This window comes from Protopterus annectens, chromosome 8.part0, assembly GCF_019279795.1.
Source record: "Protopterus annectens isolate FY-2018-M chromosome 8.part0, PAN1.0, whole genome shotgun sequence".
In the NCBI taxonomy this organism is placed as follows: Eukaryota; Metazoa; Chordata; order Ceratodontiformes; family Protopteridae; genus Protopterus; species Protopterus annectens.
Genome location: NC_056741.1, coordinates 200,464,734 through 200,486,170, shown reverse-complemented (window position 1 = coordinate 200,486,170; position 21,437 = coordinate 200,464,734). Strand labels below are relative to the sequence as shown.

At 35.0% G+C, this 21,437-nt stretch overlaps 1 protein-coding gene across 1 annotated transcript in view; it reads left to right on the top strand.

Annotated features, from left to right (window-relative positions):
• The window catches only part of LOC122808699 (alpha-2-macroglobulin-like protein 1), a 1,234,219-nt gene that overhangs the window by 618,498 nt on the left and 594,284 nt on the right, over positions 1-21,437 (top strand). The window contains exons 14-15 of the mRNA XM_044079685.1: positions 2,467-2,612; positions 18,408-18,557. Of these exons, the coding sequence (XP_043935620.1) occupies positions 2,467-2,612; positions 18,408-18,557 (296 nt within the window). The remainder of the gene's footprint in view (positions 1-2,466; positions 2,613-18,407; positions 18,558-21,437) is intronic.

The window sequence follows — 21,437 nt, the reverse complement described above, 5'->3', positions numbered from 1 at the left end:
ATTTCTTAGAATAAAATAAATAGTGGTAATTGTAGTGTACTGATAATAAAAAATTATGATAGAAACTTTTTTGGTGTGTTTTCCAGTTATTACCCTCTCGTATGCACATTTCAGATGGTATGTCATTCTAGCAAGCAGCACATGAAGTCCACCCTACTTGTATAATGAGCTACAGGTTAAGGTATTATTGTTAATCAAATGGTGCCATTTTTGTATGTAGCTTTATTCAGAAGGTCATTAAAAGTCATGACATTACTTTATATTTATTTAAAAATGGCATTACCTTATTTTTTCTGATCAAATGTCATGCTAGATGATAGGAATAATTTTAATATTTTAGTAGGATGTCAGACATGGATTTAGCATACTGATGATTAGGATTCTAATGTGAAGTCATTAATATGTCATTCCAGATCTTTGGGATGTTTTTCTTCCCCAAGATATAGTGATCCTGGAATTCATATATGGTTTTATATATATATGTATATATATATATATATATATATATATATATATATATATATATATATATATATATATATATATATATATATATATGTGTGGTGTGTGTGTGTGTGTAATATATATATATATATATATATATATATATATATATATATATATATATATATATATGGATTCACTTCAGAAGATAGAATTTCCGAAATCTCGAACTGCAAATAACTGAAAGGAAAAGCTGGAGTTCCGGAAACTTGAACTTCTGAAGGGAAACCATAAAAAACCCACAAACTGCTTTTGCAGGGGCTTCCCTGCACCCCCCCATGTGGGGGGCTGTGCCCCCCTACTTAAATATACCAACTCCAAGATCGCGCTACAGTGGGGAGATGGGAAATCTCCCGTCTTGCGCTGTATGCGGAAGCGCAAAACGGGAGATTTCTCACTTCCTGCCAACACCACAAAACAAATAAAACATTACGTACACACAAGGCGTACAACAATACTTGCCTCTGTGTGCACGTAATGTATTAAGGTAAGTAAAGTCTTATTTCTAAACACTACACACATTCGATTTATTAAAATCTCGATCATATGGTCTTGACCATATGAAATTCGAGATTTCAATAATTCGATTATGTGAAGTGTTCCCATATATATATATATATATATATATATATATATATATATTTAGATATATATATATATTTAGATATATATATGTGTGTGTGTGTGTGTGTGTGTGATGTAATATATATATATATATATATATATATATATATATATATATATATATAAATATACATATATAAGTAGCAGGGGTGAGTAGTACAGCCATCCATGTCAGAGGTTTTCTTTCTGAAAACAAGATTTTTGAATGTGCTTATTTTTGACAATTGTGCCCATACTTTTGTGATCACATTTGACAAGACAGTTACAGAATGTGATCATAAAAAAATAATAAAATAACTCCTGTTGTCATGATTTAATTTTAGGTATATCATTTCTACTCTGAAGTCATGAAATGAATCTAAGGTAAAGAGAATTCTGCTTGTATATGAGATTATGTTCTCTGGCTGGTCTACTCTATTTTCTGATGATAAAACAATTCAGAACTTTTTTGCAATCATTTTCAAGGATGGAGAAAGAAACAAAAATATAGCAACTTAAAATTCTTTGTAAAATCATGCATCTTGGAATGAGAAAGCAAAGTGTGGATTACAGTGCCGTAGACGATGTTGGATTAGAAATAAAAGATGAGTGGGGGAGGGAGTCATTACATTACAATACTGAATGTAAGCTGGCAGATAAAGAAAGGTAATGTCATAGTAAGATATACAAGAAGAAACATGGAAAGAATATTAACAGTTCATATTGCATTTGTGTGTAGAATCTTAATGTACAGTTTAGATGAGGACAAAGAAAATGAAGCTGCACACTTAATGAGCATCAGTATACTGAGCGACGGATAACTTATTTTAGGAGATGTCTGATGAAGGAAGATAGTAACAAGCAATGCAAAGTCAATCAGGAAGGAAGAAGATGCGAGAGTTACAGAAAAGTATCAGCTACCTCAAGGGAAGCTGAGTGAGTCGAAGAAAATACTTAATTTGAGAACAATACATATAAGAGCAAAATACAAACACAGAATGCTAGTTGTACAGCTCCGAGAAGAAATGATGAAGTGTTACTTCATAGAAAGGAGAAGGCTAGATATGCTTTCCAGAAGACAAGAAGGATAGGGTGTATTGCTGTGGTAAATGTGATGTAAAATATACAGCAAAAGCTGACATGATGGTCATTTTGTCCTTATTTTCTGTCAAAATCTGCATTCTTTTGCTCATTTTACAAAGGGATGTTAAAATGATTTATTAGCTTTTCAAACAATGTTAATTTATTATGACTCTATGAGTTATGCATGAAATGAGTATTATGTTAATGTACGTTTTTCAAGATATGATATTTTAAGTCACAGAAAATAACTACATTGTGGTCTCTCCTCACTTTCAGACATATATGGATCCTTTGACATCACTCTGACAGTCACTGCAGATGTTTCCCCTATTGCTCGGGTTCTTGCCTATGCAGTACTTCCAAATGGTGCAGCTATGGCTGACAGTTTTGACTTTTCAGTTGTCAAATGTTTCAACAACAAGGTATACAACATATGGCTTTTCCACAAAATATAATAATATTTTAATTTTGTTATACAGTCCATCTGATGTGTAAGAGAAAAAGCTCATTGTAAAAATTTTTAATTTCAAGGATAATATTTATCTTCATATGATTATTACTTTGCCATTTTGCTTAAAAGTTATTGGTGAACCAAGTGGGTTGGTCATAGACCATTTCCAAGCAAAACTGCAGTGAATGCATAATACTAATTATATACAGATTGTTTTTAAATTTGTGGATTAAGCTTACAGTGATCCATAGATTTTTACATATATGAAGTTATTCACAAAACTAGCAGTACTATCACATATATACAACATGCAACAAGCCGCAGTAACACAACAAAAGAAATTGTAATATATTTGGCAAATAAGTACCACAATTCAGTAAATACAGGCAGTACTGCAGGATTAAAGATAAACTACTTACAGTCTAGAAATGGCATCAAACTTCTGTGAATGCAGCAAGCTTGCAAAGTACAAAAAGATAATTCACTAAACAGATACAACATTGACAATGGGACCACAATATATTTTAATGCAGTAGTTAATGAATTCTGAGTGAAATAGCTGTACTTACAAAGACTGTTTCACATCTTCTTGGCTTCTGCAAATAGCCAAGAAGGACATGTTTAGAAAAGCAACATAGAAGTGTCTCACACATATTCATTCATAGGATTCATAGGTGTTTCAAGGATATTTAGTTTAATGGCTGTGTGCACCTTCTCGGTACCTAGCCTCAGGCTTTACCTCCTTTCTCAAGGATTCATAAGGACAGTTTGACCCAGAATAAATTTAAGAGCACTCATTTAGGTGCCCAAGTTTAATTACAAGGAAGATGTAGAATCACATTGTTTAACCTAATGAGAAAAAAGTTTATTCTAAACAAGGGGAGGAGCTGGGTGATAAATCGATCTCTCCATCACATTGTATTTTCTGCTGAAAAAAGTTCAGATCTCTGGCTGTAGGTATTAAATGAGTTGTTCGTCTTATTGAGATATATGAGTGTAAGAACCACTGGATTGTTAACAGTGCAGCAGGTGAGGCACAGAGCGTACCTTAAGGATCTATAACACACAAAGTACAGCAGATGAGGTTTTACTCAACTTATAATGATGAACATAGTACAGCTGGATAAATAATGTTACCATAACAGTAGATATTTGAATGTTACTCTGCAGTACCCATTCCTTCCCTTAATCACCCTTTTTTATATGTTTTTATTGCCAGAGTAATGACCAGCATTTTTATTTTCCTGGCATTGGCCTTTTCAGGGCATTAGCCTCCTTCTCACTGTTGACACAAAAGGTCTGTAGGATATGGCACTCAAGCTGACTAACAGTTTGGGTACATGGAAGGTGCCTGAAACTTTGAAAGCTGGTCAGCTGCTATACCTTTATCATGATAATAACCAATATAGCTAATGTTAGTGCAGCAGTGATCATAATAATGAATGTCTATGGCTTCTGTCTTCAGACAATTGACAGTCCATCTTACCACATCAAGATTGATGTTAAAGAGTGATAGCTTGCTTACAGTTCCAGCATGAAGTATGAGATTGATGCTTTTTTCAGATCAATATTAGCTGTGTGAACAGCATAAGTACTGCCGACAGCTTGTACAGTATTCCTGTAGAAGTTAACAAAATTTAACAAGCATGATCTCCCTTTGATGAAACCAATTTCCTGAGAATCAACTGTAATGAAATTTTAATAACATAATTAATGAGCTCAGTTATGATATGCTCCATAGCCTTACACATTAGGTTCATAAGTCTGATTGGCCTGTAACGTCAACCATCAATAATAAGGCTATATAGAGGGGCTGCACCATTACAGTGCACCAGGTACATGAGTAGCTTGGCTTAGGTTAAAAAGCTTAAGGAGAGGTTCATCAACAGCCTATTCGACAACATTTGATAGGCACACAAGTATGTAATCACAGTCTATGGAGGAAGTGTATTTGGTTTTAGATAATACATTAATACATTCTATATCAGTGATTGGAGGGGATATGAGAATCTGGGATGGGTGTGGCTACAATAGGTGTTCTGTGGGTAAAGTTTGCAGAGACCTTGTTTTCTAGTATATTTACAATGCCTTTGTGGCATAGCGGGAGCTCTGATTAAGGACAAATTTAGAGCAATAATGAGCATTATTCCTTGGTTTTCTTACCTAGCTGAAGAAGGAGTTATAGCTACTTTTGTTGCAGAAGCTAATCTCCATTCATGGGTTCCTTTGATTGTTCTTACAATGCTTTTTATTTTCTTGGTAATTTTCTTATGCTGTTATCATTCTGAGGAGTTCTTATCATGTTTTTCCAATTAAAGTGATTTTTTTTCCTCTCTTGTTATAACTTTCTTTTGTCAACTGGCCATGCGAATGGCTGCTTTTAAATTCCTTCTGCATTTGGCTCTAGATGTGTGTGATTGTTTAAGGAGGCATAACATTTCTTACCAAAGTTGTATACTATGTTGCTTTCAATAATAGCAATATCAGAGGTAAATTTATAGTTTTAATCATGTAACTGTATAAGGTTTGCCATTCTGACGTTCTTGAATATGGAGACATTGGTAATTAGAGGGAGACTGTGGTTTTGAGTGTAAATGTTATGAGTTTATGGTCTGACTTTACTGGAGAAGCAGAGACTTGGGAGTGAAAAAGGAAATGTCAATATTAGTTAGGAGTAGATCCAGAACAGTTTGACCTTTAGTGAGTTCACTAACTACATGGTCCAGGGAAATCTTATTTCTCAAATCCACTAATTTGTGGACATATTAGGGATATAATTGCTTCAGTTTATGGCTAGGAAGCTAAAGTTATCTAACATTATGGACTTATTGCTTATAGGAATTTCTTGTAAATCTTCCAGATATCTAACATGATCGTATGAAGAGAGATGGGGGGTTGTAGAATGATATAAGATGGTAGGTTGTCTTGTCCATGGTAAACTGAGGCTTTTGAGGCTGGATTGTGTTTTTTCTGGGTATCAGTACAAACTATATGCATCCATGACGTGATGAAAATGCCATCACATTTTCCATCAGGCATGAAGGCATGGTGCATTACCTTGTTATGTTGAGAGAGTTTTCTTTACTTTAAACTATACATACATGAGCATGTTCCAGATGTAGGAGCAGATCAGTATAAGGCAATTTGCTACTGAAACTACTGGCATTGAGAACAGCCACCTTAGTGTGTTCCAGTTGAATTTGCTAAGATGGGCTGTTCATTAAAAGGGGTCTGCCTAAATAAAGTACTATGGGGGCAGCAAGAGCTTTTTGTCAGTAAACAGAAACCTATGAAGAAGAGATGTAGGACACGCCTTGAAGAACAAGGAGGACTATATATCATCTTTTTCCAGAATAATGCATGACAAATCTCCCTGGAATAACACTAGTTAGGAAGAACCCCACTTAGAAACAGAGTCTTACCTGCATCCATCATATGCCTAGAGTTCTGACATGTATCTCTGCATGTCTGTTGAGGTTTTAGATCCCAGACCATTCACTTCAACATGAACCATACACTGTTATGTCATACTCATATCAGGAAAAGAAAAGGCCTAGAGGGCCCTTGTAATGTCTATGATCCTAGAACCCAAGAGGCAGCTGACAGTAACCCTATTCTTGTCAAATCTAGTGAGTGGAGAATTGTTTCACATAAAACGTGAGTCACCAGTTATTAATGCATTTTTATAAGACGTTACTTTAACATTATTTGACTGGAATCAGCTATGCTGATGGTAACTTGTTGTAAGTGTGAATGCAGTAGATGAGTTGAAGGACTTATGCTGAAGCCTGTTCTTACAAGTTCAAGGAAAATGTGGCAAGGATTTTTTATGCAATCAGCATATGACGTTTTAGTGTACTGTGTTGCAGATACAGTAGTGATTGAGAATAGAGTGCACCTCAGTGATGCTCACTATGTATTAATGTTTGTGAGTGGGATGCTGCCATATTAGCAAAGTATTTGCACCCTTCACACAAGACATTTCTGGGTTAAGAAGGCATTTGTTACCAGTAAACATAAGAAAGTTACCATACTTCCTTAAGATGTCAGGTGCTAGGATGGTAATGACAGAAGGGAAACAAGTTGGCTTTCCCTCTATTTTATCCAGTGCATTAAGTATTGCCTGGCTATGTGTACAAGAATGCTAAATGGTATTGGCTAAGTGGTGTGAATGCTACAAGATACAGTGTAATGACACATCCCGCACAGCTACAAGTAAATCAGAGCAGAGAAGCTGCAATAAGCAAATGCTGTCCTCAGTAAAATCAAGTAACTCACAAACCAGAGAAACAATAAAATCTGAAAACACTTGTGAAGCAGTATGTCCAGTATAAAATAAGCAATTTATTTAAACTTAACACTTTAACTGAATCACCGCATTTTTGTTTCAAGACTTCTTCAGATGAAATTCCACATAAAACTATTCTATTTATATATCAAAAACTCCACCTATCAATTACACTCCATCCAATAATAGTCAAACACTCATTAAAAGTAGTAACACATTTAAAAAATAAGCACAGTACTTCTACAGATGCTATAAATAAATAATGCACCCTATAGATGAGATAAGTAACTTATACATTTATAAATGTTAGAAGCTGCTGCTTATAAAACATTTTTTGCATATAAAAAATATTATATAAGTAAGTTAAAAACTTAAAACCTTTCTGCATTTAACATAGCAAAATATTAATCTCTCTTTGCTACCTTCTCGCGGTCATAGCACAAAAATGCAGGTGGACATAAAAAATAAATAAATAAATAAGAAATAAAGTACAAAAATGTTACCATATAACAAGTAATTCACAATCTAGCAGCTCTCATTTTTAACATAGAAATCCTTAGTTTTTTATATCATAGTAGTTTTCATATATTCTTCTCCTTAGGGTCCGTTTTGTTTGACCAATATCGAATGCATTACAGCATTCACAAGTAGCCAGACACACTAATCCCTGACTATTGCAATTAGAAAAGGACGTCCCTTTAATAACTTTGTTCCTACTTGTCAAAAAACACTTTCTTTATGGGCAATATTGGTACACTGGGCAAACGCACCATACTTAAACGTATCTAGCCTTTTATTGCCCTTAGTCCTAACCTTACGTTCCACCAGGTCCTTTGTATTCTAGGCCCTCCTATACGGTATATTGAGGGGATTCTTAAAAAGCACATCCAAATCAAAAAACTAAGAAAATTTCCTCCACCCCTCCCTAACAACCTTAGTAATTACTTTGGCACCCCCATTATAATCTATGGCAAAATCACCATCCGTACTACCACCCCTCTCATCACTATTTGTATCCTTACTAACATTTTCACCAGCTTCACCCAAACCTAGTATGGGTCAATATTTGTCTTTTCTACCCACTGTAATGTCTTCCTGTACCTAATCTATTAAGTTCTCTGGGTATTTCCCTTCAAGAAACTTAATCTTCAAGTGTCTACTTTTCTGGACAAAATCATTGTCATCTGATCACGTTCCATTTATACGGACATATTGCCCTTTTACTAGATTCCTTTTTTGTCTAAAGGGATGATCACTTGTATAATATAAATAAGAGTTAGTGAAAGTATTCTTCCTATAAATCTTACACTTAAATCTCTTGTGCTTAAAACTTTGGTAATAGACACATCCAAATAATTCAGGACTTCTTCATTTATTTTGTGGATGAATTTTAGAAAATGGGTAGTTCCATTAATATATTTAATAAATTCCATTAACCTCTCCTTGCAATCCACCTAAAAAATAGCATCCAGGAATCTCTTATATAAAGTCCAAGATCCAGTATAATTTGAATTATAAATTATTTCTTTTCCCATACATAAAGTATTAGGTTTGCCAAAGTGGGGGCACAACTAGCCCCCCCCCCCAGCTACTCCAGACCTCTGTTCGTAAAATTCCACTTCAAAGTGGAGCAAATTATTTTTTAACACTAAATTCATAAGGTCTACACAAACCTGAATTTCATTTTCTGACATACACTTCCTTTTCCTTAACTCTTCCTTGAACCAAACCACACCTTCATTATGGAGTATATTGGTGAATAAATCCACCATGTCTGTGGTTACAAAAATAATCTCATTTCTATAACCCTCACTTTTAAGACTTTTTAATAGGTTCCCATGTGTCCTTTAAAATATTTTCATTTCTACCCCACAATTCTTGTTATCTTATAATCCCAACATTTGGCAAGGGGATGTATCTTAGATCCATTTGCCGCAGGTATTGGACTAAGAGGGGGGTGGGGTTACCAAATGCTTGTGTACCTTCAGTATACCAAACAAGGTTGGAATTAAATCCTTGTGTACCTTCAGTATACCAAACAAGGTTGTAATAATAAGGTCAACATTGTATAAGTAGTCAAAAACTTTTTTTATTTAACAAGCCCTCATGATGCAACTCTCTAAGGACAAAGTCTATCTTATGATAGGCTAAATTAATCTCATTCTTAGACACTATATGTACTTGTGCATATTGTTAAGAATTTCCATCATTTTAACAGTATAAATAATGCTATTCATAAGCACTGGCCCACCCCCGTGTCCGCTTCATTACTCTAAGGTTCCTGTTTCCTTGAATACATCTCAGTAAAATCTTTCTCTTCCACAGTTAAATTAGACTTAAACTTATTTTCAGTAAGCCCTTTTCTTAAGTGACTCTCCAAAATCATTTCTAGGTTCTTTAATTGCGGATGTAGAGGGGGATTATAAGTGCTTTTATTGTATAACTTGCCACCCTCTGTTTCAGGGTGTTTATTCCCAGCAAACAATATTTCAAAATTCTTCTTCCTCAAAAAAAGTTTTAAGTCTATCAATACTTTACTGATGTCACCCTTCCTTCTAGGGACAAAAGTAAACCCCTTAGAAAACAATGTAAAATAAACACCAGTATCTACTTCTGAACTATAACTATAAATATTGTAATTGCTTTTCACATATTTTGCCCCTTCTTTAATTACTTGATGGTCACCTGGTATTAATTTCTCCACCTCCTTTGCCCCTCCCCCTGTTGGGTCTATAGTAATAATTCGGGGAAGAATGGTTCCAAATCCATTCAGACCTCCTCAGGGGGTATTCTAAAGGGTCTACGAAATGCATTGACCTATCATCTCTAGAATTATTCTATTCAAACCCCCTTTCCCCATTAATCACTTGTCTCTCTAACATTGGTTCTTTCCTTTCCATCTCTCTTCAAAAGAAAGTGCCTTTTTTGTTTGGGTATGCTCTCTTTTCCCCATATTCTATATTGTCCCTTGCATCAATACAGCAATAATATCATAATACTTTTTCTTTTATCAACAGTAAAAGGCAAATCATTTACAATCAACCTCTTGTCTTTTCTTATATAAAAAAATTATTTTTTTCATTCTCCTTAATAATAGCATTACCTATTTCTAGCCCACATGCATCAAATATTTTCAAAAGTTCATCATGAAACTCATTGCTGCCTTCAACTACATTGCTAGGATACTTAAACACTCTTAAGCCTTTAGGCATTATACATTTCTTGGCGCACTGTCTCAAATAAGCATTTTCAACCAAGAATATTTCAACATAATTTCATGTTAAAACAGACAATTAGAATCATAAGTATGTCCCTTTGCAATAACCACATCTGCAGAATTATCTAAATTATCATTAGACCAGTCAAACACTGGTGTGTTTTTAATATAATAAAAATTATTAAATCAAAAAAATTGTGATAATTACAGTCACCTTTTGAAAAGTCCTTTTCAAATAGTCACCGTTTATTTCTTCATGGGCCCCATTCCTTCCAGGCATAGGGTCAGAAAGGTTAGAAAAAGCCTGCAATCCTGAAAAAAAATGTATCTCTTTCATTCTCTGCTGCTCATCCACCATCTTGAAAATCAGCTGCTTCCCTCTCACTTTCCTGCCTTTCTCTTCTAATTGGTCTCAACTGTTTTTGGTTCCCAAGGAGAGAACTGCCATTCAAAGTTGAAACTAAAGTTCCAAATGCAGGTATGAGCAGTTCTACAAACTGTGAAAGCTGGCCAGCCACTTTCCTCAGTTCAACAACAATATTAGATTCCTTAAATGAATCCATAGCACCCTGAGACTACTTGCTTTCACTCTCTTCCATGGACCAAAAAACACAAAAACAAGAAACGAGTGCAACCCAAAAGAGAAACCAATAAAATCCAAAAGTACTTGTGAAGCAGTATGTCCAGTGTGAAATAAGCAATTTATTAAAATGTAACACTTTAACTGAATCACCACATTTTTGTTTACTTCTTCAGATGAAATTCCACATACATTTCTAGTTATATATCAAAACCTCCACCTATCAATTACACACCATCCAATAATAGTATATTAAAAAATAAACACAGTACTTCTACAGATGCTATAAATAAATAATGCATCCTATATGTGAAATGAGAAACTTATAAATTTATAAATGTTAGAAGTTGGTGCATATAAAAAAAAAAAATTAAAAACTTAAAATGTTTCTGCATTTAACACAGCAGAATATTAATCACTCTTTATTCCCCTCAATTGGCCAAAGCACAAAAATGCAGGTAGACAAAAATACAAAAAAATAAATAATTAAAAATTAAAAAAAAAAAGTACAAAATGTTACCATATAAATGATATTATATGATATATAAATGGGATAGTTTTATGTGGAATTTTATCTGAAGTAGTATTGAAACAAAAATGCGGTGATTAAGTTAAAGCATTACGTTTTTTGCTGGCCTTTTAATAAATTGCTTATTTCACACTGGACATACTGCCTTACAAGTGCTTTTGAATTTTATCGGTTTCCTTTTTGAGCTGTATTTTTTCTTGTTTTTTGGTCACAAGCCAGAGAAACAATGATGACTTGGGACAAGTAATTTAAGGAAAAATGAAAATGCACTCACTGCACACTATTCAGCTACAAATAGGGAATTACTGCACAGATTGCAGCTTGGCTGTAGACCACATAAAAAAAGAAATTCAATAAAACAAAATAATATAAGAGAATCAATCAAAATCAACTGTGGAAGAACCAGAGGTTTTCAGACAATTAGAACATTGAAACAATTAACTCTGTCTCACAAGAATAACTACTGTCATTTCTAAGACAACCTTAACACCTAGCTAAACAAATTATTTTAGCTAAAGAAAAATAATGCAGCTAAACTCCAAATGCTTGAGAAGCAGTTCCAGTCACAGAAATTGCAAAACAAAATCAAGTACAATATAGGTTTTACTTCACTCATTTAGAAATACTCAGTTTAGGTAGAAAATGTCACCAAATCAGTGAGTGGACAGCAATGGCATGCTAGGCTGTGCCATAAATAGCAATTATATAAAACAAAAGAAATGAGACGGCCAACCATCAAAAAACCCTGGAAGAGCCACAGATATTTGACACTCAGAAAATGACACCAATCAACCTTCTTTCACAAGAATAACTGCTGCAGTTAACAAAATGGACCCTAAAACCTGTTTAAATAAAGTGGTTTAGTTACACAATGAAAACAGTAAAATGAAATCAAGTGCAATGCCATTTTACTTTCCTTGTGTAGAGATACTCAGAAAAATAAATGTGTTCTTTGTGGTTGGACTGAACTGAAGCAATATTACTGCACAATGGTGATTATGTTTGCTGACTTACAACTGAATGTGTCCTTGTCAAATCTTCTATCAACAAATGATAAATGCAGAGTCTATTATATATTATTGTAATGGAAGATCCTTGAAGGTAATAATATGTTGTTTCTGTCATAAGCCATGCTGTTTTCCTTAATTTATTTATAATTTCTTAACTTTTGAATCTGTATATCTGTGTAATACCAAATTTCCTCAGAGATGTGAGGAACAAGATTTGTGTATTATGTAATATACAGTATTGTTAAACTATATACATTTTCTTACCATTATACAGAATGTACAGAAAAGTCATACAGACCTGTAATGTAATCCATTAAACTGAATGCATCATATATGACATTCTGCATCATCATCATCCTCAACACCCTTTTTTCAAATTTTCTATATGGGGCCAGACTGCTATATGAACTATTGCTACTACATTCAATTCAGTGCCACTCACCTACCTTCTTCAACAGTCACTCCTGAGTGTCTCAGGCCTTCTCTCATGCAGTCCATGCATTTATTTACTGGACATCTTCATTAACTCTTGTCTTCTTCCTGTCTGTCCCAAATCCTCTTCATCAAATAGTATTTTTCTTTATTGCACATTTGCCAGAATCACCATATACTGTTTCCTTTGACCTTCTATAGAATTGGAGAACTTTGGCTTGTGTTGTGAAGTCCTCATTTCTTCATCTGCTCCACAGTGAGTACCCTACCACCCATCTCAGGTACTTCATTTTCATCACCTCTAGCTTTCTCAACTGTTCTGCCTTCACTGCCTACATCTCTGCACAATAACAAAGTACAATAGCTGTACCACTGTTTTCTCCTCCTTCCTTCTCAGTTTTTTTGGCATTCATATGATATTCATAAACAGAATATACTTGTAGAATGTTGAAAAAAAGGTTCCATAATGACTCATCAACTGAAAACCAAATGAACCTTTTGTTGGACAAAGCAAACCTATCAAAGATTTAACCAGATGTAAAGCAAAATAAAAAAGTGTTTTTGTAAGGGGCACTCTCCCCTGTATTCACCATGTTGGGTCTTTCACCGCCATGCATGCCCCCCTACCTGAGTATTCTAACTCTATGGCTGCATACTCATGGATAATATTGAAACACCCAAAATCTTTGAATAATTGATAATGCACTCATAGACGCTGCACCATCACTGATTTTCAAAGTTAAAAAATGAGTGATGAGTTGCAACTCATGGAGGTGTACTAGGGAGCTGCAACTTCACCAAGTTACTACCAAGCTAAGAGTAGGGAGGTCTGAAAACAATCAGTGTAGTAACAAGTCTTCTTTGTTAATTGACGCAGAGGATTCTGAAAGTACATGTAGTGAGGCCTCATTGCTAGTAGTTGCACTGCTTAATGCTCACTTTAGTAGTGATGGGACATATTAGCACATACTGTTTAGCTCCACAACTCTGGGAATACAGCTACGTTATTCCATGCCTACAATACTCAAACCAAATGAGAAAGCTCATCTGCATTTTGAATTCCTGAACAGAAGTAACTTCTATGTCATGACTTATGGCTGGATTAAGATGCAAGTGAGAAGGTACCTATCTATGCTATCCCCTAATTTGTTCTTCAATTTATGCCTATTGAGTTGGAATGCACCCCTAGAATGACTATTCCTGCTGGGAGAAGTCCGCTTTATAATGTCACTGATGGAATGACAAGGACATGTAAAGAGAAATTTATGATATGATTTTCAATGTCATACTTAGACCCTGTTGACTATTTCAAAAAGACAAGTTTATATTAGACTAGGCAATGATTGTTCTGAAATTAGTACTTTTTATTCTATATCTTGAAAAGAATATATAATCATGTACTAAAAAACTGGTGATTTCAAGGAAAGTGACGTCAAGGCAAAGGAATCTGACTATACCATAACAGCTACAGTATACTAGATTTAATAGGTAAATCTTCTGGATTCTATAACATATGCAAGATACATTTGCCAGATAAAGTTTGTGTACCTTAGATAATGGCTGCTATACTGTATACTATATAAATGTATTAGATAACTACTGGAAAATATACAAGATATTTATTAATCAGAAAATACTGCATACATTTTCCATCTCATTAATCACATGACAAAACTGAGCAAGATCCAGACAATAATTGTGTTTTTGCTTTTAACTAATTTTATTTTTTTAAGAAGCTAGTATATTTCATAATAAAAATTACATAAACTTAAACTCATACAAAAAGACACTCAGAAGTACAATTTAGCCATAGACAACAATTCACTGTATACAGGAAATAGGAGCCAAGAACAATAAGACTATATCTCAAACTGTATTGAATTAAAGGTCACAGAGTAGTTCATGTATTGATAATATTATTAATAGCGATGTCATACAAATCAGATACCTTTTTGCAGTTCTGTTCCAGAATAGATATCTTATCCCCTTATCTGTGAGAGCTCTGCTTAGCAGGTTCTGAGTTTTTAGTCTGTACTCAGTGAAGGGGGTGTCTTCAGAGGTTGTCATTTCCCTGTCTAACAACGTCACAGGAACTGAAGCTAGGGCATGTTTCACCATGTGATCAATGTTATTGCTGTCCGTACTCTTTTCCTTTCTTCCTGTTGTCAGTACGAAACAAAAAGCCCAAATAAAAGCAAATTCCATCCAAACAATATTATTTTCCTGTCTGACGTACCCACTATCAAAATATTGTGAGCTTTGTGTCACCTCCAATACATGTAAAGTTCACCCACACTCTCTAAATCACATAATGTCTACAACCACATCTATAAATACTTTGCATGCACTGATTCCATATGTATATACATTTTTTAATTTCTCTAAATTTTGAGCTGTCTTACAAACTTTCCTCAAGTATGATTTCCTTATGCGATCCACGTTGTTTTTTGCAGTACTATCATCTTCAGTGGACTTCTTTTTTATTTAGGGCACTTATATAAGGCCTCTGCTACCTTAATAATAAAATTCTTGCTCATGTGTGTGTGTATTTATCAACACTGCATTTTTATGTTAATGTAGTTGAGCCCCAATTTTTTTTGTATCTGTAACGATTCTTGCAAGAACAAAAAGTTAGCTACAATATCAATATCAGTTCCACTAATGCCAACATTTCCACCAGCATATAAATACAACATGCTGTACAGACAAATGTATTACCAAATGACAATATCACCTCTGTAACAAACTTTATGCTAAGTTATTGGCACACAGGCATCTTTGAAATGAAACTGGAAGATTGGGTGGGTAACATCCTGTTTACCTTTCCTGAGAAAGACAGTTGCGGCATCAGGGCTGGTACTGGCAAGCTGTAATTGGTCTTGGAACTCAGTTCCCTTGTATTCCTGACCCTGATCCCATGACCTTATGAACTGTGATGAATTATTCCCTAAGGGAATTTCATTTATATTATTGGATACTTTTTGAATGGCTCTAGACCATGCAGAGACTGATGGCATTTTAATCCATAGATTTCTTGATGATCCCTTTCCCACTGTTTAGTTTATCCTCTTACTCAGTCCCTCTCTACATTCCGTTACGTACCACGTTCATGCATTATCTCACTCTGTGGACTGTTGTCTGCACTTGGTCTGAATACATGACTTTTCACCCCTCCCCCATTTCCTTTATACAGCTTCTTTGCAGGTTACATACTTAAAAAAACACCAAATAAGTGAAACATATCAAGTAAACTCCATCCTCCAGTGTCTGACTGACACATATCTCTCAACTTCCAGAGGAAAGATTCAGGGACAAAGCCCCTGAAAAATTATGATCATCAGGCTAAAGGTAGGTACTCTTAATTAGTATAAGTTATCCATACTCACAAACAAGTTAATCAGATTTGCAGACTCAGAAAGGAGTCTGTTAATATTGTATACCTCAATTTAAAACAGCATATACAATGCTGCATCAAATGAAAGCTTTCCTATATAACTCAGAAAATAAAATCACACAGCACTACCAAAATGGTCTATATAAAAAATGCTCTTTCAGTCAAAAATGTTATGGTAACCACACTAGCAAGACTCATTCTTAGTTTGTCACAAGTTTGTAAAATACTGCTATCTAGATCCAGTATATGACTTGTGCTTATAGTGGGGTACATAATTACTATCTGGAATCATTAATGTTGTCAGTACATCATAAATCCAACATGTTTCTCCCTTTTTAGTTACACTAAACAATGATGGGAATGAACCCCATTCTTATATTAGGGGAAAGCTAGAGTTTATTAGTGTGAGTATTGCCACAGTGTGTCATATAAGCCAAGAATGCTCTTCTCAGTACCCACAATGCACACAAAATTGCCTACTTCTGCAGTTCATATGGGGATACATTGACAACATATTTAAGTATGACTGTCAATTCATTTTTCTTAGTCTAATATTTTCAATTATTTTCAAAAATCTTTCGCACTTGTCTAACCTGTCCACTAAATGGGATGACCATAGCCCTATGAAACTGTTTCTCATCTTCCGAAGTTTCTTTTACCTATAAGGCATTATCTAGCAATGGTTTAAATTTGATACCCCACTAATTTTTAACATATTCTAAATTTGTCTCCAACATGTTAGCCGGATACCCTCTTTTCTCTATTTTTAAAAACAACCCCAAAATCCTTTCAGTTGTTGGGAAGGAACCCACTTTTGTATATAAAACAGGGATTAATCTTAAAGCGATTTTTTGAACTTACAGAAAAAAGTGAGGTAGTAGACAATGTAGGTATGACAAGATGAAGTGCTTATGCAAAATGCAAGTATATTCAAGTTAAGAACACATTAATCTTACAAAACACTGTGAAGCACTACATATAAAGCACTAAAGTGCTAAAGCCTTGACCATAAATACAGTATTGACAGTGAATGGTAAAACACATGATGTGATAAAGCGCTTCTACCCTGTCTGCAAATACAATATCAGGATTCATTTCTTAATTGCAGTACTGCATTACCACCCTATCTGCATCTGATGTTCATATGATGCACCCGGGGCAACTGCTACAGTCATTCTGCCTTAGCCATGCCTCTGAGATATATCTATACACACACACACACACATATATATATATATATATATATATATATATATATATATATATATATATAGATATATATATTAAAATAAAGCTGGTCACAAAGACAACCATTCAATAAAAACTGCAAGAAAGATGCATCAGAGCCAGAGTCTTCACTGTGTAATACTTCAAATTTCCGGCAGTGGAGGCCCATGGGATATATGCAAGTGCTTCAGCTATAGGTCGCCTGACAGCCCATTACATTTTACTTTTTAATTTTTATTTTTTAAGTATTTAAGGATACAGTCAAGCCAATAAAGCTAAACCCCACTAGATGTAGGCATGCGTGTTTTGGCCTTTTTTTTTTTTTTTGTCTGGCCATACTTAATTAACACAGATCCTAAAATCCAGCCTAATGTCCATAAACATTAAGGTGCCTGTAAAATATTCCAAATAAAATCCAAACAAAAACTATATTATGGATTATACACACACAGATAGATAGATAGACAGACAGATAGGTAGAAAGAAAGAAAGATAGGTAATTAACCCTAAAATTAGTTGATCGTTGTTGTAGCCTACAGTTTTCCTGCCTGTTGCATTTGGTTGAAAGAAAAGCTAATTATTTGTATTTTTGTTTCCAAGATCAATACAATATTGTGTGATCACTGATCTCAAAGCAAATGTGTTTAATTAGCAGATGGTGTGAGTTCAAGAAGAAAGGTTAGAAAGGCATGTCATATTTTAACATAAAACTGGTGCAATAGCGTTTAATAGATATGGCAGCATTTAGAGCGTTAGAACAGCCTCATTTATGATTATGATAAAACGTAAATGAAAAAAATAATACAAAAACAGCTGATATGCCATTTCAGAGAATGCAGCTTTGATGTAAGTTGCACATTTAGTTTTAGAAATCTCAGACAGTATCATAAGTTATATATATTTTTTAAAATACAAATTGTAAACATTTTGAAAGGATGTTTGTTCTTATGCAGCTTTTGTGTGTGTGTGTTTCTAATTTCCTGCATCATTAAGTTCTACATTCAGTTGTGATAAAGTCATAAATACTCATGTACTTACACTGGTCTTTGTAAGCATAATTGTGTTACTGTCACTTTTACTTTGATCTAGGTTGGTCTGCAGTACTCTAAGTCTGAAGTCCTTCCAGGATCTGAACTGTCACTCAGTATTGAGGCTAATCCAGGCTCCTTATGTGCACTGAGAGGTGTAGACAAAGGTGTTCTTCTTCGGAAACCTGAGACAGAGATCACAGCAAATTATGTAAGTTTGTTTCTTCAGTAATTTTTAAGTAACGTAATAAACTGACTGATCTTTATTTTACTTTTTTCCAGCACAGAACAGATACACAAAATGTAGTGATGAGATAAGATGTAGTGCAAGGCATTTAGGATGATGGGAAAGTTAAGGTTGTGTGCCAAGAAGAAATGTCAGGTATTAGTCATTGACAGTCTGAAGTGGAATCATAAGTATGTGCTTTTCTGAGTGCATGTAACATCACTGGTACTGTGTTACCTAAGGATTTTTCCCATAAATCCATGGTGCAGCAATCTCAAAGACTTATTTTTTTTCGGCCCCTTGGACCTCATAGTTACTGGCCTGCTCCCCACTGCCCCATGTTCATGCCAGATTTCCAGACACTCTTCTACCACCCACACTTATTCCAGTATTGCTAGGGCCAGTCATGCATCTCAAGAGCATCCTGAGGGCTCAGCTCATCTTTGCTTCTGTCAGAGATGTAGGTTGACTCTGACCTATCCACTCCCTTTCAGCTTAACCCAGGCTCATTGATTACTCCTGATAGCAACTCCCTTCTTTGGACCATGCCTCTCATAAGGGAGAATATCAAAGAGCACCTTTCCACCTGGGGCAGGTACAACCATCTTTCTATGCAGCTCCTTTAGTTGCCAGACCTCCCAGAGCTACTAATCAAACTCTTGTCAGCTGACACAGAGTCAGTTTTTTATCCCTTTACACCAACGGAGCAGCTCAGCAATCTCAAAGTTAGTATATATGTATACCTGCAAAATGAAGGTTGTACATCTTCCTGATGTCAGGATGTGGATGGGTGTGAACCCTCCCCCACCATAAAAATGTTGTCTGTATATCCCAGTAATTTCTACTGTATGACTTTGTGGTGGTCCCCTGTGTTTTTGTGATGCCCCTTTTATGTGATTTGAGAGAGTTGGGACTGGAGTGCTGGTGCCAGGATTTTATAATGAATTTCTAGTATCCCTTCCACATGCCTGAAGCTTTCAAAGGCTGGGCATGTAATGGCACATATGTTCGTACATAATCATATGGCCTTGCCTTGCCGTTACATACTACATTATCATCATCAATAGCCTCCACTGGGGAGTCTAAATGGAGGTCATCCAAATGCACATGCCCAATCTCCCCCCCAAAAGAGAGGTTAGTCAAAGCCAGTTCATTCTTCTCCTCCACCACACTATTCCATCATGAGCCTGTGATGTTAATCAAATATTTGTTGCCACATTCATTGAGGATTTTGTTTAACAGTCCTCCAGAAAGCGACCCAGAAAAAGGGAGAAGCATTCCTATAAATCAACAGTAACACAGCATAAAGGCATGACAAATTCAAAAGATGTTTCTGATGTTATTCACAGGCTTACAGTAAAGTCAAGTGTAAATATATTAATGAGTACTCATGAAACACATCACCCAAGTTCAGTAGTCATACAGCATAGCTCATTGTCACAGTAGTACTATAATGACTATGGTGGTAGGTAGGAGGTGGGGGCCTTCTAATCATTGGTGGACCGCATTCTCGCACTGTTGGGGCTATAGTTACATGGCAGTGGATACTATCCATACTGAATGTATTATGGTCCAAAAGTAATAATATTCTTTATAGTCCACAGAAATCTCTACAAGGTGGCTTTGTCTTGATTTCTTTATGTGGAATGTATATGCATATCCCGTTATGAAAGAATGCACTAAAGTCCATATGATGAAACATGCTGAAGAAAGAATAACCATGCCATTCTTACAGTTATGAGAGCTGGCTATTAACACTTCAATGAGGTATGGATGTGTATCATCGGTTTAGTTATAGACCTGTCAGATATTTACATACCCATCAAATAATATGATCATGATCTGATCAGACAATACCAATGTTGAGATTTTCCTTATAATGATATCATAAATTTTAGTTAGTACAACTCTTCATACTTTTTAAGCACAAAAGCTGTCTTTGTCATTTTCTTTCCCTTGTTTCCCTCTCTTTTGGGATATACACAAATGATAGCTAGGCAGCTAAGTTCTTTTCAAACTCACAGCTAATATCTTTTCCATAACTTTTGGAGTGCATCATTTCTGTCTAAGCCCCCTCCTTCAGAATGCTGCTCAATGCATTCAACCTCAGTTTGTACAAAATACCTTGTGTAATGTTTTCAGACTCATATATATCCGGTATCATTTTATTGCCTCTTGCATCTTGCTAACTCTTTTTTCTTGTTTTTGAAGTCAATTAAGACTTTGTACAGCCTGTGGTATGCATTCAATTTTTGTGTTATATGTATGCCCTGAACAGTGATTCTTCCTTTGTAATGCACAAAGTTTCTTCATTGTCTCTCCAACCAAAGAAGAATATATATTTTGTTTCTTTGGCCTTCCTCAGCTGGGATTTATTTGAAACCCATTCAGCTGACTATGGAAAACTGAGAAAAAAATCATAACTAATATAATAAACCAATAAACTGGAGGCACTGGAAGGGAACAACAATTTCTGTGGGTAATAAACTTAGTCAAATAATTACCTTATCCCTCAACATTACTTTTGGAGTAAAGTTGAGTTAGTTGTACTGAAAAAAACTGAATTACCTTTACATAACCAGTCAGCAGAAGTGAATCACCTAGTAGCTATTAAACATCTCAGGACATGCTTTGCTGATTTCAGAGATATGGAGACCAAATTGGTGAAAATCCAGACTAATATATATTATGTCTGAGATAGCCATTAACAAAAGATTCCCTTTTCTATGAGGTATGGTGATCTTGGAATTAGTATATATAGTTTACTATCAAACTACACCTACCACTACACAGTGGTGGGTTTTTGGTGGGGTATTTGATGCAAATTTGGTCATTTTATTGTAACATCCATCATATTTAGTTTTA